This window comes from Arvicola amphibius, chromosome 1 (genome assembly GCF_903992535.2).
Source record: "Arvicola amphibius chromosome 1, mArvAmp1.2, whole genome shotgun sequence".
In the NCBI taxonomy this organism is placed as follows: domain Eukaryota; kingdom Metazoa; phylum Chordata; class Mammalia; order Rodentia; family Cricetidae; genus Arvicola; species Arvicola amphibius.
This window is the reverse complement of record NC_052047.1, coordinates 140,307,205-140,331,321: the sequence shown is the minus strand read 5'-3', so window position 1 is coordinate 140,331,321 and position 24,117 is coordinate 140,307,205. Positions and strand designations below refer to the sequence as shown.

At 47.3% G+C, this 24,117-nt stretch overlaps 1 protein-coding gene across 1 annotated transcript in view; it reads left to right on the top strand.

The window, feature by feature from the left end:
• The window catches only part of Tcerg1l (transcription elongation regulator 1 like), a 200,177-nt gene that overhangs the window by 139,252 nt on the left and 36,808 nt on the right, over nucleotides 1-24,117 (top strand). Inside the window, exons 7-8 of the mRNA XM_038317579.1 lie at nucleotides 9,943-10,097; nucleotides 21,758-21,827. Of these exons, the coding sequence (XP_038173507.1) occupies nucleotides 9,943-10,097; nucleotides 21,758-21,827 (225 nt within the window). The remainder of the gene's footprint in view (nucleotides 1-9,942; nucleotides 10,098-21,757; nucleotides 21,828-24,117) is intronic.

Below are 24,117 nucleotides of genomic sequence, written 5' to 3'. Positions count from 1 at the left end.
AGGAACCCTAGCCACTCCATTGAGAATAGCAGCTTCCAGTTCTCACTTCTGCTGCTAGTGTGGCTGAGAGGGATTTTGTAGGCACCTAGAATGACATCCTCTTTAATTCTGGAATCACATGTATGAAGTCTTAGGGTCCATACCCCTCCTGACTGCAGAGTCTGCTCAGAGATGGCGCTTCTTCCCCTGGGAAGCTATGGCCTCTCTTTCCCATGAAGAGAGTTCCTCCACACGTGGAGCTGTGTGCATCCACTCCAGGGATGGAATTCCTCCTTATGGAGAGCCTTGACAATTATCTCTGTTATCTCAAGTCATTGCTGCCTTCACACTCTCAGGGTTCACTAGTGTCCAGTTGTCCCTGGTCAGCCAGGTACTCTGGAAACCCCCAGAGGTGCAGGAGCCATAATGCGTCTTCTTTACCGGTCATTGTTCACATCTATCATGTGCAATAGCGGTACAGTGGTACCCTCTCCTCAGAAAGTAGTGGCCATCTTGAACTAGCTCCATTCAAGTCAGAGTGCAGAAGCTCCTTGGTGGGCATGGGCAGGATCAGGACAAGGGCAGTATGGGAGGTGGTGGGACCTCATCATCAGCTTCTGTGGATGTGGATGCATATCACTGCCTAAACCCAGAGAGCTCTGGGAGCTCTGTCTCAGCAGTGGGAGGCTTAGATCACTGTCACTCAGAGAGCATCTCCTGACGGTACGCTCATCAGCTGTGGGCAGACCATAGTTTACTGTAACCCCCCCCCACACACACACACACACGCACACAGTACACCAGCCTTTTCTTCACTGCTCTGAGATGCAGATGTTTCTGTGACTCATAGAAAAGCAGGACAAAGGACAAGGACATGCATCTGGGGTCAGAGCACAACATTTCTTGTAGCAATTGCATGTACGAATGGGGCAGTGGAATCTCTGGGGATCACACTACAGTAGCCCAGGGTTCTCCAGTCATTGCAGGGAACAAGACATCAGGTAGGGTGTCAGGTGACGTGACACAAAGCAGAGAAACAGAAGACATCCCAGAGGCCCCCAGAGCAAGTCTGCCTGGTAGGTTGATGGCCAGTTAAGCACAGGCCTTGACCAGTAGGGTCAGTGGGAAAATATTAGTGGCCAACCTGGTTCAGATCCTGGAAGGAGACTCGTTGTCAGAAAAACAGGAATCTCAGACCCAAAGTCCCATATTCTGATGAATCCATGACTGGGAAATTTCCATAGAGGCAGAGGTGACATGGATGCAGGAGGTATCATCCTGAACTCCAGAGATGCCTGGAAGGCTGGAACCAGAGCAAGCAGGAAGCAGAATGCTGGGGTTCCATTCTGTCTGCACACTTTAGCAAACTGAGCTGAGAAACACAATACTTGATAGTACTTCCGGTGAATAAGACATCAAGTCTCATGCACACAGGTGTGCAGGACTGTTGAGCAAAGACCAAATGTGTTTCGTGTTTACATCGTGTTTCTTGTTTGCACCCTGTATAAAACACCCGAGGAACTGGTCAGATTAAAGACATGGCTTTAAAAGTGTGAGAAAGCCCGTCCCACAGGGCCACTCTCTGCTGAAGAGCTAAGTAAGCCAAAAGTGAGCCAGAGCATCCCAAAGCCTTCATGTTGGATACCCTCCTATAGTCTAATTACCAAGAGATGGCCAGACAGATGGTCTCCTCAGACCCATTAGTGTAGCCCTAGAAACACAAAGTCAGTCCCTGAGTAAGAGTGGATCCAGGGTTCTTCCCATTTTCCTCTCGTGGTGGGTGCCAGTTTAACCATTAAAGATCTTTTCTGGCTCCAGAATAATGTCTTCAGCCAACTCTGTATTTCGGAAGGGCACAGAGCTCAGTGCTGCTGGGTAGTTTGGAGGGACCTGGAATCCAGACCCAGCCTTTCCGGGGCCGAGGAGGGAAGTATGTGCATTCATTTCCACATACAGGGAGGCTGAGCGTTTACCGCTGGCGCTGTTGAGTGAATGAACCTTTCTCCTGCTTAACAAGGAAATGCTTTTCTTGCAATTATTGCTGACACGGGGACATTTCAAAGGTAATGGCTAAACAAAGTGTAAAATCCATGAGGCCTTAGCTCAAAGGGCAATAAATGTCAGCATCCATGATTAATTAGTATCTGAGAGTCATTTTAGAGATTATGGATTGATAGATAATTAGCTGTTTCCATGAAAGTGAAACGATGTGAACTGAACATTTCACATCACATCACTTTTCTAAGAAAGTCCGGGTTGGTGTAGTTCAAGTTTTGTCTGTGACTTATCAACAAGTTCTTGGTGAAGTGACGTGGGAAGAGACAGAAGTGGGCTACCAAGGAACCCGGCGCCGTCACAGGCACCACCTCCTACCAAGGCCAATTCCCTCATCCTCGGTTCAGAGACAGTTCAGGTGCTGAGTATTCGCCCAAGGAGCATGGCGTGCTGCCAGTCTGGTGCCTCTCGTCCCACTGAAAGGCCAATGGTGGGCTGTCCACGTTGGGTTAGAGATGTGTTTGGGGAGACCCCCTACAAGTGTGGCTCTGAGAGTCATTAGCCGCCCTAAGCGTGTATTCTTGGTCCCTGGTTTCATGTGAATAAAATAAAAATAAAAGCCATGCTTTTCTTTTATTTCATTTGATAGTTTAAGGATATTATAATTATCAATTAATTGCATATAACTTTTTTTTTAAAGAAAATAAAATCTCTGGACGTGTATGTCGGTATTGCATTTGTTTAAAGTGGTCTGGCTGAAAGTGTGTTCGGGGATGAAGTTGGCAGATGTGCTGCAGAGAGAATGCAGCAGTTCTCCAGGCGTGACACGTAGGGATGTCGGACTAGAGAGAGAGGGGTGATTAGGAATCACAGTTATTAAGGGAGAAACGGGCTGGGCCACATCAGTGCAGTGTCAATTTTTCATGTGACATGTGATCACGCTCGCTCAGCTGAGAGCAAACATCACTCTTCTTTGAGTACATACTGCTGAAGGGAAACCAAATGTCACTTTGTCCCCTTTGCATAATTGAGCCTTTTATTATGTCAGAGAAGGGACAGGTAAGGTGTTACTGCTGGGGAGGGAGCTGAGTGCTGAATTAAATGTCAAAGTGCTTAGTTATGGCAGATGGAGGAGGAGACAGGAGGAAGCCACCACTTAGACCCACGGTTAAGTGGCCTCTGGAGGTGGCCTCCTCGGTGGGTGGAGGGAGGAGTGTGCGGCTCCCAGCTCCAGGTGCTTTTATCTATCTCCATGAGAAATACTAGAGTCCTGGAACAGTGCCAGGCCCGTAGGATCCCCTGTGGCACCTCATCTGTGATTTCGATTCTCTTCTACTGAGTAGGGAGGTCAAAGGTCAGAATAGCTATTAGAAAAAGATTAAGCCCCTGTAGTTTGTAAAAAGCAGGGACCCTGGTAGAGAAAGGCAAAGGAAGATGGTTTCATGCCCTCCAAGAAAGATTTTTTAGGCAGCTCTGGACTCCTGTCCCATTGGTCTACCTGGTTCCTTGGAGACAGACGGGACCATGTGTAGGGCGGGACAGCCTATGCCCACGCTCTGAAAGACTGGATGCAGGGTGGCCCAAAGCTAACCGCTGGTGTGCTGCTGCTAATTAGCACAGAATGAGGAAATCCGAGTAAACAAAACAGCTAAAGATGGAGAGCCATAACACGTCAAGGGCATGCCAAGAAGCAACAAGGACAAGCAGCCTGGGTTGTCACACCTTGAGGAGCCATTCCTGTGGCCTTGCTGGGTGCCACGGTAAGACGTGTGAGTGTCAGGCAGGGCTTTGTCAACCTTCCATGGCCCCTCTCACATACCCACTCTTACCTCAGAAAGTAAGAGGCGGGGGAATCAATACATGAAAGGTGCTGAGGAGCTGGGCCTCAATTCCACACTCAACCCTCCAGATCCCCGAGAAATGCCTCGGGCAAGCGTCAGTCTTAGACCAAGCTGAATATGGGGAACGTGACCATCATGTTATAAAGCTATAAACGTGCCCAAGCATAGTGCTGGTGACAGTCCTAAGTCAGCTGCTCTCTATCCCTGTCCTGAGGGTCAGATACAATGCCCCCGCTCCCTGTGAACTCATGCTGAAGTAAATGGGGCGGGGGGGGGGGAGGGAGGCATGGCCAAGGTGCTCGGGTTGGAAAGTATCTTCTTCTCACCTCCTTGATTCGATTCCACAAGCCTCATGGTCCTCTTCTTTCCCTGCAACTGGGCTACAGAGAACCCACAGCCCTGTCCAGGCCAGTGCCCTGTAGAGATAGAACCCCCGGAGGGAGAGCAGCAAAGGGGACAGCAAAATGGACCGTTTGTCCACTGATGCCAAACCAGATCTAGTGAGTTTCGAGCTTCATCCAGAAGACCTGGGCAGAACATGGAAGGCAGAGTGCACAGAGCAAGAAGCCCCAAGTATGTTTGTCTAGGGTTCACGGAGGCGGCAGGCCAGACTCGATTTCCCACTGCAGTGGGCTGAGCAGCAGTGACTCTCCCACACCTTAGAACTTGCTGTTCAAAGGGTGATTTTATTACTAAAACCCCTTTTCTAGAACAAAACACCGGATCTCCACACAAGGGGCTTCTCAGTGTGGGGATCCTGTATCAGACTTAAATAACTCCAGTGTGCTAATTACATCCTCCGGGATCTAGGGACATTTTGCAAGAAGAGAGATATGGCTGCCATCCAGGAATTATGTGGCATGATTGGAGAAGGGAAGCTATCCGTGTACTTAAAATGGGCATAAAATGAAACATAAAATTAATTTTGCATGTCATAGCCAGCTCCGTCTAGTTGAAACCAACTGGAACAAGTGGATGGGCAGATTTTCTCCTGGGAGCCACATCTATTTACCTGTCGCTGGCCCTGCAGTTCAATTCCCCATGCTTCCCCCCCGGGCAGAGGAACTGGTTCTTTGCAGCCTGGATATAAATGTGTACTGTGTTAATTGTCACTCCTCCCCCTAGACGCTAATGCTCCATTAAGTCTCTAATTAGCTCCATCTCTCCCTGGCTTTATAAGTTTGGTGGTGGAAAGATGGGAAGCGGGCGATGTTTCCTCCACCTGGAGGCACCGCAGAGTGCCAGCTCTTCTTGGGGCGGGACGCACTGGTGTGGCTTTGTACTTGAGCGCCACGCGCTGAAGCCACTGCCTCCCACAGAACTCAGAAGGTGCAACAGTATTTCATCTTTGTGAAAATGAGGCCTGGGATAATGTGGCCAAATGGATCTAAGTTGTGAGGGGTGAAACCTGTTTCCTTAGTGGAGGAGAGTGCTTGGGAGGCGGAGAGGAGACACCTGAGAACCCAGAGATGCCGACCTGGGCCTCGCAGCAGAAAACTCGGAGACACATGTTCTCAAGGGTCCTTGCATCTTTCACTTCAGGGAGAGGACCACAACTGCCAAAGGCAATGAATCCAGCTCCCTTGCATTGCTCTGGCCTGTGCTGAGATTCGGGCGACCCTTTCCAGAGGTCACTGTAACCTGCACGGCCCTGCCGTCTCTCCCTCTACTGGAGCACCTGTGGCCAGCAGCCTTCTTACCTTTCCAGCCTCAGGTCTAGGATGCCTTCAGTAGGGTAGGGACTCCTAACCCTCTACCACATAACTTCCTGGACCACCTACGTTGATCCACCTGCCTCCATGTACCTGTCTACCCCCAGCATGGAAGCTACTTCTCCAAGTCCAAGTCCCCACCTTTCCCACATAGATTGATTTGCTTTGGGTCAAGTTTCCAGGTGATGGGAAATCTCTAGGTGGCAGCCCGGGATCCACAGCTGACAGCCTGTCATGATTAAACTCCAGCGCCCTGGGGCAGGCGTTCTGCTCATCTCAACAGAGGCAGAGGGCTGTTTCGCTCACCTGGCTTCAGCTTCTCTTTTTCTCTCTTTTTCCTCTCATGCCCAAGCCCCTTCTCTGACCACAGCCTTACCAGAATTCAATTTGTCACCTCAGCCTTCTGGACAGCTAGGGGTTTCCTCAGACCACCTGTAGCAAGCCATCTGTTCCACATTAGGAGAGACTGCTCGAGCCCTGTGGGGGACTGGAATTAGCGGAGGCTGCTGCGTGTGTGCCCCCCTCCCCGCCTCGATTTCTGTCCCTTCTGTCTGTGCTTTCTCTTTTTTTTCTGGGTCCTCTGTCCCTGTTCCCAAGTCCTGTTCCCCAGTGAATCTCATCCAAATACCTTTCCGTTTGTGGTATTAATTAAGCATGCCAATGCCTCCCCGGATCAGCAGATGGTTATTGGCTGGGCTCTTCTCACTGAGGGTTTCTCATCCTTACCTTCAGCCGCAGGCCTTGCTGGGAGAGCCTGGGCCTTGGACTTGCAAACCAGGCAGAAGGTATGGGGAAGATAAGGGCCTACCCCCACTGTGGCCACCTCAGCTGCCACCACCAGACTCCCCTGGAAGCTTAGCCCTACCCCAGCATGGGGTTCATCTTGCGGGGTGGGGGGGGGGGACTCCCAAGACACAGTGCATGGGACACAGGTGTAACTGCTGCATGTTACCTGAAGCTCTTCCAGGAAAGAAGAGACCAGCTTTCAGAGGACGGAGGTATCTGTGGAGCCTAACTGTGTCCTGGACCACCATGTACTGTCCCCCTTTTTAAAATTTACTTTACATACAAATCACAGTTCCCCCGCCCTCCTTTCCTACCACTCCCCACACACCTCTCCCCCAACCCATCCCCCTTCCACTCCTCTGAAAGGTTAAGGTCTCCCACGAGGAGTCAACAAGGCCTGGTACATTAAACTGAGGCAGGACCAAAGCCCTCCCCACGGCATCAAGGATGAGCAAGGCATCCCACTACAGGGAATGAACGCCAAAAAGCCATGCACCAAAGATTGATCCTGGTCCCACTCTCGGGGACCCCTCAAACGGACCAAGCTATGCAACTGTTGCCCGCAGGTAGGGGGCCTAGTTCTGTCCTTACACTGTCCCCGTTTAACCATCTTCAGACAACGAAGAGTTTCAAAAAGCCAAACCAGAACAGCCAGACTCCTGTGCATCCCCACCCAAGGAAATAAACCTATAGCAAGGAGCCACGACAGGACCTTGATCAGAGTCCTGGCACCAAGTTATTTAAGTAAGAACTAGAAGTTAGATACGAGGCTGGGGGGACAAGTTCTCTTCTAGAAGGGAATAGCTTGAAGAGTGGGACCATGGTAGGAGCCAGTGTAGGTCCATGGGTCCATCAAGATGTTGCAAAGACAGAGGAGCCAAGCTCACACTAGAGGCAGATCTGCAAGGCTGTTTTCCATCCCAGAATCCCCTGTCTTCAGAGTCAATTGTTCAGCTCTGGGTAGCAGTGCAAGACTAAAGTCAGATGCCAGATCCTAGATGCCTATGGGATCCTGGGGTACATTGACCTGCTGAGAGGATGGTACCCCTCTGACTGTCTGCGGAGGCAGAGCTAAAGGAACAGACTCTGTTCTCCTGGAGACAAAACAAACAGTTCAAGTATTAAGGAAACAGACAAGAATGCAGAGAACTCAGGATGCTTCAAGAATTTCACACTCGGGTCAAGTCCAGTCAGGCTTCAAGAAGAAAAGATAATCCAAGTAAGACTTGTGAATGGCTCGACAGCCTCTGGGAGTTTCAATTCAGCCTGCTTCTGCAGACACAGCAAGCCGCCTGAAGCCTGGTTACAGCTGGGGAAGGGTCTAGGTTGGATCTTGCTTCCCTCACTCACTCTTCATCGAAGATCTCAACAGTGACCCGGTCTACTGTCCTCCAGTCCCCAAAGAGCACAGCCCTGTGGAGCCTAGCAGGGACTAAGAAGCAGCTTGGTGTATGGCTAGTTGCTCAGTCCCTAGGGGAAGCCCTAACTAGGAGGAAGGATAGAGCTCCCATTAGGAGTTCATGGCTCTGCCGGCCACCCTCTCTGCGCAGCCCACTAAGGAGCTACACTGCGTGTGACCTACAGTATGTGTAATTGTCTGTCACTTTGCACTAATGCCCCAGTTTCTGTACTGCCCAGCATACAGCCTCTCTCTAAGCCCCTGTGGGGAGGTCAGGGAACCTAGCTCATTGAGCCTGCCACAGGCCAAGGCAGTATGAAGGCAAGGCCTTGGGTATAGGACACAGTGCTCCTTCTCCATGCTTCCATTCCCCCTAGAAAGGTGGACACTCAGAATAAAAGAACCTCCACTGCCCTTTCCTGATTACAGTGATGGTCAGGTGAGGCCCTTCTTGTTTTCCCTGAAAGGACAGGAGCAAGCCCAAAGGTTGAAGAAGGTTGTAGAGTTCAGACACCAGCTAGTGCTGGAGAAAGTGGCCCCTTTGATGCCTTTATTACTGGAGAGAAATGAACTATGGATAAAGGCATTCCTGGACAGCCACACAAGGGTCACCAAAGAGCCAGTCTCCAGACTGCTCTGTCCTGGATCCAGGCTAGAGATGCTTCAGAGAAGCAGAGTCTAGACTAGAACATCATGGAAACAAGAGCAGTCAGCATGCCTGGAGGGGCAGGTCTCAGATCTAACTACGTCCTTGTCTATTCCAACTTTAGGAGGTCATGTGATTTCTAGGCTTGTGGCTTTTCCTTCACCTTCAAGGCCAGTAACACGGTACCTCCCTATTACTATCCGTATGTGAGTGTGTGTGTGTGTGTGTGTGTGTGTGTGTATGTGTGTGTGTGTGAGAGAGAGAGAGAGCATGTGTGTGAATGCACATGTATGTACATGGGAGTATGTGCACATGTGCTTATGTGTGTTCTCTAATTCCATCCACAGTCTCCTCCTTCCTCACAAGGAATCTATGAAGGTCTTCGGGGCCATTCTGTGACTTGGGACATCTCCCCATCTCAAGATCTTTATCTAAGTCCTTTTGTCACGTGAGGCGACCTATTTGTAGGTTCTAGGATCTGAATGTGGATAATTTGAAGACAGTTGTTCTGTCTGCTCCACCGTGCAACCTGGTCTGGTTAAGATATCTAGTGGGCCACCTCAGGTCATTAGGGTCCTATTCCATTTAGTTGCTAGCACATGGGAACCAGCCCTGGGCCCTATGCCCAGCTCACGGAGCAAAGCTAACTGGCCTTCACATGGAGCAACCAATCCTGTGCAAGCACTCCTGTCTAGCCTTCTAGGGTGATGTGTGAACAAGGTATTGAAGGTCCAGCAGTGTCTCACTGAACCCTCCGGGTGGCCAGAGGTCCTCTCTTGGACAGGGTTTTTGTATACATAGTCTGCCCTACCCTCTCTGTGGAAGAGAGAATCATGGGGAAGAATTAGAGGCTACTATGGGAATCTGAGGCCAGGGAGGGGTGCCTTGCCCAAGGTAAGTTTTAAGGGATAGGAAACGGGCCTTGGTCAGGCTTGCTCTCTATAGCTTCCTAAGAACAGGAGGCATAGACCAAAGCTAGTGGTCAACCTTGGAGAAGGGCTCTCTTCTTCTGTGTCTATTTCTCATTCTCTCAAAGTGAGAGAATAATACACCAAACAATACGCCATTTCTTCCTTTATTTTAGGAGTCTATATATGAAAGCATGAGGCTCCCATGAAAGTGAGCATGGAGAGCAGAACGGGCTCAGTTGCTAGGCCAAATGGTCCATTTATCGTCTCTTTGATGCATATACAGGATGGAATGGGAAAGGCAGTGAAATAGTCACCTGGAGCAGGGGACACAGGTGCCCAGGCCTGAGATAAAATATCACTGAGCTGAGTCAGGTAGTGTTCTGCACTGGGGTGGGTGTGGCTTTCTGTGGTCTTGGAAAGTGTCTTCACCTCTCTGACCCTGGAATCCTTGCTGGTGACAGAATGGAAATAAGGACTGTTAACCAAATGAGGGGGGTGAGAAGGAGCACAAAGAGTCCCCAGGGAAGGGCTCTGCCGTCATTTTGATGCCTACAGGAATGTCTTCATGACCTCTAGAGTTCAGTCCTGAAGGGCGTTCTGAGAGTGGGGTGTGGGTGCCGCTCTTCACCAGGTGTCTCTGAAAGTGACTGAGGCGGGTTTCCAACTTTCACAGGTGTGTGGTCTGGACAGGGGATGACCGGGTTTTCTTCTTCAACCCGACCATGCAGCTGTCAGTCTGGGAGAAGCCCATGGACCTGAAGAACCGTGGGGATCTCAAGAGGATCATCGAGGACCCACCCCACAAACGCAAGTTGGAGGCCTCAGCAAGTAATTAACAGGGGATGCGGTGGCCCTGTGGAAGGGCTGCACTCTGTCTGGGGGCAGGAGCAGGCACTGCTGCTGCTCATGGTTATGCTGGGGGGTGGGGTTATACTGGAGTCATGTTGAGGACCACAGACTCACACACTAAATTTCCATGGTGCTTCCCACTGAAAACTTGACCCTTTCAAGTGGTGGGCTCGGGCTTCTCCTTGCATCCCATGAGGTCATCCGTGCAGGGTCAGTGCAGATGGCCACTGGCTGTCCTTTGGCTTTCATTTTGTTCACCTGCTGATGGGCACTGGAGAGCAGATGTGGGCAGATGTGAGTGTGTTTCCTTCAACACCATGGAACGTTCTAGCCCCTGAACCACGGAGGTCATGGCTATATATTAGTGGAAGCCCACAGATGGGGGTGGGGCAAGGGGCCTTCTGTCCCATAGAAGGGACTGTTAGGTGAGGAGTTGGCTACTTCTGACCCACCAGCCTATGGGTCCTATCTCATCAAGAGTGGGAGAAGAGCACCCAGCATCCTGTGAGAGGCTCCTTGTCAGGGAAGCCGATGTATTTTTATGAGTGGTGCATGCATGGAGAAGCCCTGCTCCTCAAGCACACAGATTGACATAGCACCATTCAAGAGGTGTACTGGGGACTGACTTTGTGTCACCCACGCTGGACAAGGGTTCTGATCACTAAACTGTACCTCTGGCTTTTGTTAAATTGTTATTTGGAAACAGGGTCTCATTAAGTTGCCTGGGCTGTCCTTGAACTCATGCTGTAGCCCCCAAAGGCTTTGCATTTTTAATCCCTCTGCCTCAGTTGTCCAAGTGGATGGGATTACAGGCTCACACCACGCTAGCCTTACCTTCCATGCTGAGAGTGGTTATACACTCTGAAAAGGCAGAATGGTGGGTATGGGATCTTGACATTTTAAAGAAAGCTGTTGTTTAATTTTAGAAGGTATTTCAAGGGCTTGATGTGATTTTTTTTCACATTACCTACAGCTGAACAAGAGGACATCAGTTTGTTAAGTCAGCACCAGTTAGAAGGCTGCAAATTAAACCCCTCTTAGCTCTTCACAGTACTACAGAGAAATAGGTGCTCTCAGAAAGCCAAACTTAGTCCTAAATGAATGAGACAGAACAATGCAGCATTTCTATCTCACTTAAGCAGAATATTCTCCTGAGAGTTTCCCCAGCTGATGATGAGAAAATAAAGACATCATAGGTGTATATTTCACTGGGGGAAAAAAAGAAAAAAAAATGTTAAAATGTCCCCGTGTTCAGAGATGATGAAACTGGACTTTTGACTGTGCTTTTCCCTTTTGATGAAGTGACATCTTAATTAGAGGGGGCATTTTCATCACCAGAGAGGCTATCCAAGCCCTGCAGATCAGTTACCTCTGGCTCTCAGACAAGAGAAGGTGCCCAGGTCAGAAAGAGCAGGAGGATTTCATGTCCTCAGAGAAGCAGTTGGCATGGTTTTCCCTGGCAATGACTTGATTTGCTCCAGGATGGTGATGACGCTCTTCACACCTTTTAAAAGATGTGGCTTCCAGAAACTTGTGTGTGCTCTTTTGATTTTGCCCCAAGGACTGACAGGAATGAGGAAGAAATGAGGTTATTAAGAGTTGAGTGCATGGTTATCTCCTACTTCTGTTTGGATCAAACATACCAGATCTGAAGAGACAAGAGGGTGTCTCCAAAACCACTACAGGGTCATCTGGGAAGGGGGCCACAGCCTCAGTCACCCAAGTCAAGTAGGTCAGTGCTCCATTTTATCCCACTAACAGGGATCACGTTTCCTAGGGACAAATGCAGAGTCGTGTGTCAAGTCTAACGTACACATCCAGGAATGTCTGAGTAGCTTAAATTGATATCACACCTTGGGGATATCACAACCTGGGGACAGCACAGCCTTGAGGTAGGTAGGTAGGTAGGTAGGTAGGTAGGTAGGTAGGTAGGTAGGTAGATAGGTAGGTAGATAGATGATAGATAGATAGATAGATAGATAGATAGATAGATAGATAGATAGATAGATAGGCAATTTTGAAATGTGTGACCACAAGGACATTTTTACCTTTAAGAGAAGATGAGACAGTGGGCATTTTTCCACACAATTCTAAAGCACATGAGAATTGCAAATGGCCTCCATTTTCAATTTCTAGTTGCCAGGTAGACTTGTACTTTGAGACCAGAACTTCTAACTCCGTGAGACCTAGCAAGTATCTAGAGAAGAAGGTGTTTCTGGAGAATTAGTTAAGGAATGATTGAGGAATTGGTGTCTCCAGTCCACATCAGTCTCGTGGCACCTTCCCTGGCTGCTGGTTCTTCAGGTATGATATGGCCTTGTTAGTGTGACAGGCTCCAGGGAGATGGCTCTCAGTGGCATTTGTTTTATATTTTCTTCAGTTGGGATCCAGTCTGGATTGGAGTATGTTGATAGATGTTTCTTTCTATTCTAAACAGAACAGTTTAGCACTCTGGTTGATCTGTCCATCCCTACTGGTCTCCAAGAGGCAAATAAAATGAACTTTGTACAACGTCAGCCACATTAACTGACATCAGGCTGTGTGTGTGTGTGTGAGAGAGAGAGAGAGAGAAAGAGAGAGAGAGAGAGAGAGAGAGAGAGAGAGAGAGAGAGAGAGTGAGAATGTGTGAACATGTGGATGTGAGTCCATGTGGACATGAGAGTATGTGTGTGTGAGAAGAGAGTATGAGTTTGGTGTGTAAGTATGAAAATGTTTATGTGTGTGAACATGTTTGAGTACATGAGAGACAAAGAACATAGGTAATATATAAAAAAGACTGTACATGTGTGTGAGTGTATATGAATGTGTATAAATGTACATGAACCTGCATGTGTATGTATGTGTATATGTATATGAATGTTTGTGTGTGTATATGGGTATACATGTTTATGTGTATGTGAGTGTATATATACATATTAATATATAGGCATGTATGCATATATTATACATGTATGTATTTGTGTGTTTGGGAATGTTTGTGTATGAATGTGTGTATGTTTAGGTATGTGTGTATAGTATGTGTTTGTGTGTATGTGAATATATATGAGTATACATGTATATATATGTGAATATGCATGTACATGCATTTATGTGAATATATTTGTATATCAATATGTATGTGGTATGTGTAAATGTGAGTATGCACATATTTATGTGTTTACATGCACGTCCATATGAGAGTGCATGTGTGTATGTATTTATATGAATATGTGTATATGTGTTTATGTATGTATGGGTATGTACTTGTGTGTGTGTGTGTGTGTGAATGTATGTGTGTTTGTGCCTGTGTGTGTGTCTGTCTGTGTGTGCGGTGTGACATTCATGATGTTACCCAGGGATGTAGAAGCTCTCAGGATCAGTCAGCTTACTAAGTATAACTCAAGTACTTATCCTTTGACATTCAGCAGGGAAGGAGGGAATCCACCTTTTCATTCTCTTGGCCTTGCTAAGGGATTCCAGAGAAGATCCAAATTACCATCTAATTACCTTGTAATGCATCCAGATGTTTTATGGCTCTGCAGTTTTGCTGTTGAACTGAAGTGAAATGAGAAGCAGAGGCCTCACCCATTGCTACACTCTGGGATTATACAGACTCCTCCCATCAGAGGCGCTCACATTTGTCTCTCCATCAGACTGTTCGCGTTCATCAAGCCTAGGAGAGGTGCAGTTCTTCCTGTGCTAATCAGCAGCAGCAATGTCCACTCTTACTGTGAATGGGTAGGAATCTCTCTGTCATCTGGCCAGTGCACTGGCAGCATTATGTCTTTACATCCTACCTGCCATGTTCACAGAGTGCATCCTGTTCCTGCCCTGGGAGGTCCTTTCATTGGGTGGTCTTACAGAGTAAAACATTAAATTCAGAGTGTATTAAACACCTGGCTGTTGAGTGCCTCCTCTGAGGTAGAGGAGAACAGGAAGTCAGATAGTGATCACTCCACCCTTCCTCCTGTTCTGTCTCCTCCCAGTGGCTGACGAGAACAGGAAGCCTGGGTCAGGACAGAAGCAGCAGGCATCCTCTTGGCAGAGGATGGAGAGAAATGTTTAACGAGAAGCTCCCATACTTGGTTCCAGAAATTCTCACAGTCCTATAGGATGGCATCACAGAATCTGGGCATAAATTGCTAATATAATAAACTGCCAAAAATTGTCCTACAATGAAACAAAAGACCAGATTTCAGTACCAGAGTGCAGAAGTCCAATGTGCATATCCTGAGTGCTAGCAAGACATGTCCTCTCCGAGGCTCTGGGGAGTATCTGCTTCCTCCTCCTTTCTAACATATATTAACTCATATATTAACACATACACACACACACACACTCACATACACATAAACATGTATGCCCATATACATACAAACATTTATATACATATTCACATATATCCATTAGTGGCCTTCTGATTTCCTTGGTCCATTTCTCCTTCCTGCATCTTCAAAACAACTGGGAGGCATCTCTGGTCTTTCTGACACCTTCTTTAGGCACCTTTCATTATCTAGGGCATGGTATAGGACAATCTCCATCGCTAGGTAAACTATATAGAAGCTCCGAGTCTCCTCTCAGAGTGACCTAACACATTTCCAGGCTTTCGATGAGGTTGGTGACATTGTTGGGAGGCATCTCTGCTCTCTATGATCTACGTCCCTACTTTACAGAAGAAGGGGTGGAGAACAGGTATCTTGCTGGGTCTATCAGATGTGGGATCAGGAATTGAAGGTTGGTGGGTCTGACCTGAGGCTGAAGAAGAGGCTGGTCAGGTCCTACAGGAGAAATCTGGTACAGGTAGCCTTGGCTAACAATCTCATGTTCCCATCTGGGCAATAGAGACAAACAAGAGCTCACTCAGCTTCAATTGCTGCACAAATATTTTAGTCATTTATATTCAGGATAAATGTGGATTCACAGTGACATGCATTTCACTAAGTAGGATATAAAATCATCCTGAGGGTAAACACAGCTGCGGCTGGTGAAGGGGCCGCTTCCCAGGCATTGTGTGGCCGAGACAGTGTGTACTGGGTCTCTACATCACAAAGGGACCAGGTGGCCACTGAAAGACAAATGCTGGAACCCTCCCAAGAGCATAAGGGCATCCTTCATTAGCTCAAGAAGAATTGGGTTAAATGTGGGGGATTTCTGGCTGGGGACTCCACCTGCTCAGCTCTGTGTGAGGGGCTGAAGTTTATTTACAGTGGAGTTGAGTTCTGTATGCTATGTCTTTTGTATCAGCCAGGACTCTGACTGATGTTTGTACAGTGAAGACAACAGGAGCCTTTTTTTCTGAGGTCCTTTCCAATGGCTAAATTGGTCAATCTCTGTACGTGACACCAGATGAGAAGGGGGAGGAAGCCATGGTCTCTTGGGAGAGTCCTACATGGACTTCAGCAAGAAGACAGAATGCAGGTAGAGTTTAATGTGGGTCTCCAGCTAGGAAAGGAGCAAGTCAAGTCAAGAGAAGCTGACACCAGGGTGGGAGTGGGGGGCTCTTAGGGTGTTGTCATAACACCTTCTTCATGGCCTACATTTGGCCTGCATTCATCAGGCAAGGCTAATGGGCAGTTTGGGACTGAGCCGTGTCAGTTAGCCCCCATTCCTCAATAGAAGAAAGAATCTGTGTAACTGTCCGTGTCTCCAGCCCCTGCCTGTTACATGGAACCATACAGCCCTAATTAGTCTGGCTTCCCAGAACCAAACTTTCACCCACTTCTCACCAAGCATAAGAAAGAAGGAGAAAAGAAGGGGGAGGGAAGAGGGGAAGGGAAGGAAGAGGGAATAGTTCTCTAAACCAATCAGTTGGATTTTTTTTTAAATTGAGGTTAATCAAGCCCAGGCTTGACACTTGGCATTGCCTCCAATAGTAAGCACATGAAGATCAGAAAGCCATGCGCCTTCTAAGGGTGTGGAAACCAAGCACAACACACATCCAGTCCAATGGCCTTGATCTCCCTTGAGATAGGGCTGATGACACTGGATGTCACATATGGGGTACAAGCATAGGGAATGTTGCAGGCCCTGAGGCAAGAGGAGCAGACCAATTTGGGGACCTAACCACCAATTTCTGGGCTAAGAAGAGGAAGGCTGGAAGGGACACTGTGGCGTTCGAGCATAGGATATGGACAGCACACTTATTGAAGCCTTTGACAGTGATCTTGGAGATGTGCCTTCCATGATCTTTCCCACAATGCCAAGCTTCCTTCTTGAATATCAGCAAGGAACCCAGGTCAACCAAACAAAACATCCCATAGAATCCTCTCCCTGATGGGCAGCCTCTAGGGTAACATCAGCTCTCACGTAGGCCATGCTCTTTCTTAGCATGAGCTTCTTTGTCATTGCATTGGTCCCATACATCAAATGTGCCCTAGGAGCACAGAGAAGACAGTGCTAGCACTTGTGGGCATCTGGCTGCATCTGCAGATGGGCCAGCTGCACAGTGGGCTCATTCTGACTGTGTCCTCCCTGGCTTTTGTCCCTGCTGCAAGCTGGCTTCCCACTCCGCTGGCAGCTGTCTCACTTCTTTATGGTTTCTGTTACCAAAGGACCATTGCTTTTCCTAGAGAGACAGAAGGAAGGCGTATTAGTATCAGATAAGGTACCAGCAGACAAAAGAAAGGACTGTCCAAGTCAGCTTGGTGTGCCAATACATTTACTGTGGTTGCTTACGTGGGCAGCCACACAGTAGCCAGTCCGGTGGGCAACCTACGCACAGTTGCGCTAATGAAGAGTCCCACTCTGGTCAATTGCTTCTCTCATATATAATCTCAGGAAGAGAGGACCTCATGAAGATGTTAGTAAGGTCTTTTGAGGCTCCCATGAGCGTTGTAAGACTCTCCCTCCACAAAGAAATTTGAATAGGCCCAGGGTCATGAGCATGCTCACAACTATGCTTCAAGATAGTGGTGGACGTACCCAACATGGAGGACTGACCCCTTTCCTATAGCTCTTAAATTTTTCACATCTTCTTCTATTATGCTCCCTGATGTCTCTGAAACTTTGGAAAGGGATGATACACACACACACACACACACACACACACACACACATATTTACACATATTTTCTCCCACTTAGGACTGACCATCAGTTCACTAAGCCACAGCCACTTGTCCCCAGCAGTTTCAGTCATGATGAATGAAACCTCTGCTCTGACTGCTGCCCACTGTCAAAATAAAGCTCCTTGGACTGTGAGCTGACAGCAGCAGTAGTCTACATACAAAAGCAAACCATGTTTGGAGGAGTTTGACAGGCTCGTCGCATCTATTTAACACAATAGCAGATGCCTCCTCTCTGGGGTCTGTACTTGCCCCAGTCTCAGGCCCCTTTTCCTGAATTATAGTACCAAACAAGGGTTCCCGCCTGTAGATCAGGCCTAAACTCCAACCAGGAAACAGCTGGTTGTTCCTTTAATGGCCACAGCACTGTTGGGCTCATGGACACACCTTTCCTGGAGTGTTGACAGGGAGGAGTGGCTGCCTCTTCCTCTACAACCTGTGGCCATGTGGAACGCAGGTACACAGCACACCCCAAGAATTGCACTTGAGTGCACGGCTGCCTCACCTGCCACTATTTAATTCCATGATTCTCTATTAGGTTTGAACCGCAGACCACACCTGACACACATTTACATAGAGTAATCCCTCCGCTCCCAGAAAGAAACACTGTCTCAGAGATACAGGGGATTTAATGCGGGCTGATAAACTGTAGTCTATGAGTTATGTAACTTAACACGTATTTGTTTATGTCAGTCCATACCCACAGTTGCATAAGAATGTTTATTGTGTAATTCCATATTATTGGAATTGCTATATCATCAGGTGCATGCCTTTTCAATTTCTAATATTGTGAAGTCTTCTTTGGTAGGGATCAATCCATCAATACACACTCCCACGGATGCACTCTATACCAGCACCGTACATCACCAGAACTTAATGTAAAGCCATTCCTTATTTCGGTTGGCATTTCTTTAATTCTGAGTGGTTCCCAGAGGTTTGTTGCCATTTGTTTTGTGTTTCTGGGAACACACTCATGTTTGTCTTTCTCACTGAATTATAGGGACTCCTGTAAATTGGGGGATTAATGTGTTTGACTATCATATCTTTCCAGTATTTTTTCCTGAGCTCTGATCTTTTCCATAAAACAGTTTGCTCATGATTTTTTTATTCTGAGAAAATATATGTAGCATACAGCTTACCAGTTAGCCATCTTAAAATGTACATTTAGTGGCATTAAGTTTATTTACAATGTCGTATGCCATCACCACTAGTTACTCCTGGAGCTTTTCCACCTTCTCAGATAGAAGCTCTGTCAGAGTTTGGCAGTATCTCCCTGTGCTCTCCTCCCCTTGGCTCCCGACATCCTCTCACAAAGCCCAGAAAAGGGTATCAGATCCTCTGAAGCTGGAGTACAGGCTGTTGTGAGCCACACAACGTGGTTGCTGGGGACCGAACTCCTGTCCTGGGCAAGAGTGGTATGCACGCTTACCTACCAAGTCATCTCCCCAGCCTCTGTTCCACCCTCCATGTTGGCTCTATAGGACATCATTGTGAGGTCTAGTGTCCGAAGCTTCCTCTTCGCTTTGCGGTAAAGCTTTTTGTGCTCTCAGTTGTCCACATCCGATTTGAGTCAGCCTGTGGGATTTCCTCAGACAAGTCTCTTAAGTTCTTTCCTGTTTCTCTGTGTGCTTTGTAAACTGGTTCAACAAGGTAATCTAGGCACTTTCAGGTGCTAACTACATTAAGTATTTTTTCCCCTTCTTTTTTGGGGAACTGATGACCCAGCTTGCTGCTGGCTGGTTCAAACCATCTCTGATTTTTTCATGGGAACTTCACGCAATATGTTGGGTTTTTTTTTTTTTTTGACATGGTCCCAGTTGTTTCTACTCCATCGTCCCTGAAGTCAGTGGAGGACAGCAACCTCTCCCTATGCCAGCACTGCCCTCGTGAGTAGCAGTGCGCATAGGCTCCCAGGTGTGAAGAGGATGATTCCAATCAGTGGCAATGGCAGAGACCAACCCGATAGATCTGCTTTGTGTGGCTTTCCGTTTGATATTGTACTTTTAAAGACAGTCAAATTGGAAAATATTGTCCTCTGTGATTTATGAATTTTTATATCAGGACAAAAACAGTCTACTCATATTAAGATTATTCAAAAGAATCAAAAGGCATCCCAAACAATAACCAACATTTCACAGGTTTATCTTGAATAGTATCTATATAATTATTGGACAGCCTATGCATTTAAGGTTATCACTGATCCTGGTCTCTCTGGAGTGTGCTGAGGTAAAACAGTAGAGCTGCCCCCATCCCCCATGATGACCTGCCACTGCCAGTCTCCTCATCCCTAAGTGAGGTTATGGCAAAGACAAGTGGATATAAACTGGCTGGTCACTTGATGCAATCAAACTAGAATCATACCTTTGATATACAGGCAGGAGAAGTACTTAGAAGACATGTGTAGTCTCATGGATGATTCGGAAGTGTCTGGAATCTGGGCCTCTCATCCTACATCCCTCATCGAGAGCAGAACTATGTATGAATAGACAGACTGGTATTGCATGGTTAACTGAGGTACTCCTAGGATCCAAAATGCAGGCCATAAAAGGTGTAGAGTTTGATTTTTTATTAATAAAATGTTCACATATGAGCATAATGTATTTTGGTCAAGTCTAATCTCTCATTCCCTTCTATCCAATCTCACCCCTGCCACTACCTTACTTTCCCAGTTACAAATCAAGATAACCCATAGAGTCCACTAATACTACCAGTGTGTTCACGGGTGTAAGACCTTCTGCAGACACATAGATAGCCTCTCAGGGGACACATCCCTGAAAAAAACTGATTCTCTGTCTCTCGAGCAGTCATCAATTACCCATAGCTCCTCATCTAGGGGGTGGTACTTCCTGACACCCCCTACTCCATGATGGTGTTTTGTCTGACTTGGTCTTGTGCATATCTTATGCATATGGTCACAGCCCACGTTAGTTCATATGAGAAATTGGTCCATTTTGTTCAGAAAACAGTTTTGACTTAGTCATTTGCCACCTCTGGCCACTACCTATGGCCTCTGTATTCCACGTCCAACCCCTTTCCATGGTGACTGGAGACCTTTGGATGTTTAGTATTGTATCCCAATTAGGGTTCAGTGCTCCACCATCTCTTAGTCTCTGCACTTTGGCCAACTGTGGGTATTTGTGTTAATTACTACTGTAAAGGAAAGCTTCTTTGTGAGTGTGGAGAGATGCATTTTTCCCCATGGGAGCAACCATAAGTCTTGAGGAGTCATTTTAATATTATGCCAATTTGGCAGAATAACAGTAATAGGTTCTCCCTAGGTCCTAGGAACTAATTAACATTGGGTTCTTGGCCCCATTAATGGCACCAGGAACAAGTTCTGTCTTATGGTGTGAGTCTTAAATCCAGTTTGAAAGCAATTGGTTACTTCTATGACATCCATGTCATTATTGTACTAATGGGCCTATCTTGCTAGGCTGCTCATTGCATATGGAAGGGCTCATAACAGGATAAGAGTATTGATTACCTTTCTACGCTAGTCACATGCATAGTAACTTCAGCACTATGAAAGGTAGCCCTCATAGAGATGACGCTTCCAGGTCAGTACCTAATGGTAAATGTAATATCTTAAAAGAAAAGATAGGAAGGTCCAAGTAGGAAGACCAGGAGTTCAAAGGCCACCTTGGCTACATAAAATCTTATCTTGGCATGAGGTGGGGCACTGAAGTCATTTCACACTTGTTTAAAGCAGGGACATTAGGCCTTTCAGGAACGACAAGAACATGCATAGCAACTGATGGGAGGATGTGACCCAGGTAGAAGTGTGGGAACCTGGAGGTGCACTCTGCCAAGCCAACTCCACCCTTCCTCCACTGTCAGTGCGATGACTGGCTTATAGAAATGGTGGGTTTGAGAGTGTACAGATGCAGAGGGGAAAACAAGCTAGGCTACCTCTTGTTTTTCTAGGAGCAAAGTTCGTGCAATGGCTCAGAATTGACAAGGCTCTAGAACCATCTCCCATTCATTCTTGCTCTTTTGCAGTCAAACTGGAAGCCCCAGGGCACCAGCACACATTTGTCATTCTCTCATTTCATGCAGTAATTCCAGAGCTGCACCATGCAGCTTGAAAACAGCAATGCATCTTTCAAATGGTCGGACTTTGGAAAAAAGGTAGTCTGTGATAAAGATCATATGGTATGCCAGAAGGGCCTGTTGCTCTTATGGGGGATGGAGGAAAGCCCTGGGTACCAGGAGACCAATAAGGAGAAGCTACCACTTCAGTGGCCAACTGGCAGAGAGGCAGTACTCATACCTGCTTGGGAAGGGCTGATCTTGCAGGTAGAGCAATGCTTGTTTTTTTTTTTTTTTTATCTTATTTACTCATTCAGAGGCCTGGTGACCTCTGGAGGCACAGGGGCTAGAGATGGCCTCTTTGACATCAACACTTAGGTTGATGTCAAAGTCAGGTGTCTTTTCTGATATTACTGAAATTCAAAGGAATATGTACCAAAGAAAGCAAATTCATAGTAGTAATGTCCGTGACTAAGAGAAATCCAATTTCCTAATTTTTAGATGAGCTGCTGGCTTCCAGAGTACTGAGACTGACCCTTCAACTGTGTTAATGTGATGTTTCTTTCAGCTGAAAGCAGTGTTGGATCCAGTTCAGAAGATGGCAGTGAGGACCAAAGTGTGAAAACTAAGAGGAATAGGTAGGTGGCACTGTCCTTTCCTATTTTGTCTGCCCCTGATGCTTTGGTGGCATGAAAAGAAAGCACTTGTACTACACTGACTTAAGCAAAAAAAAAATTAGTTTGACTGTGAAGCAGATGCTGTGGGTTATCTCTTGGCATCTGCTCTAGATATTTCATTGAAGTTCAGTGGCATGTGCTCAGCTTCCAGAACCCCGTGGAAGTAGCCATGGTGGGCCCTTCGTTAGGGCATACCTGTGTTGTGTAAAATACTACATCAAGGCAGGCAGTTCTGGCTGGATATTGCCTCTCTGGGTCTTGCTTGCAATCCATCTAGTCCTAGTCTTATAGGTTCTGGAAGTGAAGCTGTGAACCTGTCTGCAGAGCTACATGTGGTACTTAGTGACATGAAGGTATCTAGCAAACTGGCTTGTCGCTGCGTGGCTGCATGTATGTGATAGCACATGTCCTTTCCTTTTTAGTGTCTCTCACAAGGTCACTGGTCTGTCCTCTACATACTGAACAACACACACAGAAGATATGGTGGGACAATAAAGGTGTCTAAGTCCTCAGAAGAGGACAGAGGGAGGGGAGGATATGGCTGCAGGCATCTTTGTGGGCTGAGAAGTGTGGTGGTGAATCTCAGATGCCAAGCAGTGCATCTCAGGCTACGACATGAACTTCGTTGTCCTGGGCCTCGGTAGGACCTGAATGGATATCCCGCTGACACCTGCGGCTTTCTTGGGCCCATCAGGTTCCTTCACCTGCATCTGGCTTATGTATCAGCTCCCCTCATTATCTCCCCAGGCCTGGACCAGAAATTCAAAAGCTTGGTCAAGCATGTTGGCAACATTTTCTCTTTTAAAAATGTCCCTAAAAGCCGGGCGGTGGTGGCGCACGCCTTTAATCCCAGCACTCGGGAGGCAGAGGCAGGCGGATCTCTGTGAGTTCGAGGCCAGCCTGGTCTACAAGAGCTAGTTCCAGGACAGGCTCCAAAGCTACAGAGAAACCCTGTCTCGAAAAACAAAAAACAAAACAAATAAAAATGTCCCTAAGTAGAAGAAGCAGACACTTGGCATAACAAAACATGAAATCTTATTTCAGAACCATTATCCATTTTCACTTCCTTGGTCCTTCATCCTGAGATATTTCAGTAAAAAAAAGGATGATGGGGAAACTAGATGCTGGGCCATTATGTCTCTGACAGCTAGAATTTAGGATGGATTCTTCTCTCCAGTGAATGCCGTAGTTAGGTTGGAGGGAGACCTAAGTTCAGAACTGAGAAGAATCCCACAAAACTTTCCAGAACTGTGAAGGGTAAAGGCGGGACACTATCATCAAGGCTGGACACTGTCATCCAGCAGGGGAATGGTTTTTCTCATCTCTGGCCCCTTGCTGCTGTGCCTCCCTCTGGAGGTGGTGTTGGGTCTGTGAAGGACCAGATGCTATGAAGCAGACTCAGAGCTCTGTGGGACCCTAGGGCCGAGCCTCTCCTCCCAGTCTTGAAGGCCTCTGCTTTCTGACTGCCTTCGCTCTTGCCTTTAAGAGGTTATTTCCTGGGAAGGACAAAGAAATACCTGTGAGGCAGCAGGAGATTTTTATCCAGGGTCTTTGATGGTTCAAGAGTTGAAGAACTAGAAAGAAGGGCAGCCTTTTGACTTTCTTGTCTACGGCATAACTGTCAGCCAAGCTGTCCCAGCTGGTCTGTGCACAAGTGCCCTGAGTTTGAAACCCGAGGCAAGCTCCCTGTGGTGCTGGGGAAATGGACTGGCCTCGGATTCTGAGCAATTAGCACTTAAATAACAGCGACACATTAATTTTGGTTTTAATCATCTGAATGACTTCCAGAATTAAAAACTGACTTTGAGACAACAAGCACAGATGTTTCCCGCAGAGCTGTTCCAGTTTCTGCAGTTGTGCGTGTCTACATCAATTGCAGCTGCGGGAGTGCCTGTTGCATGCTGCCGTGCCTCCAGGCTCACCAGGTACTCACCCAGGGCTGCCATGGTGAGACTGTGCCTGCCTAACATGATTCTGCAGAAAAAAAAAATCAGTAACCAGGAAGCAGTTAGACTGAGAATCTAGCATATTCCAGAAATCTCTGGAAATCATTCATTCTTGCTCCAGTGGGGGGGGGAGAGAGAGAGAGAGAGAGAGAGAGAGGAGAGAGAGAGGAGAGAGGAGAGGAGAGATGAGGGAGAGGAGAGAGAGAGAGAGAGAGAGAGAGAGGATAGGCTGCATAGGTCTGTATATTTAGAAGGGGGTGGGGGCAGCTCTGTACATGCAGAAGGCTAGTCTTCTCTGTGTGGCA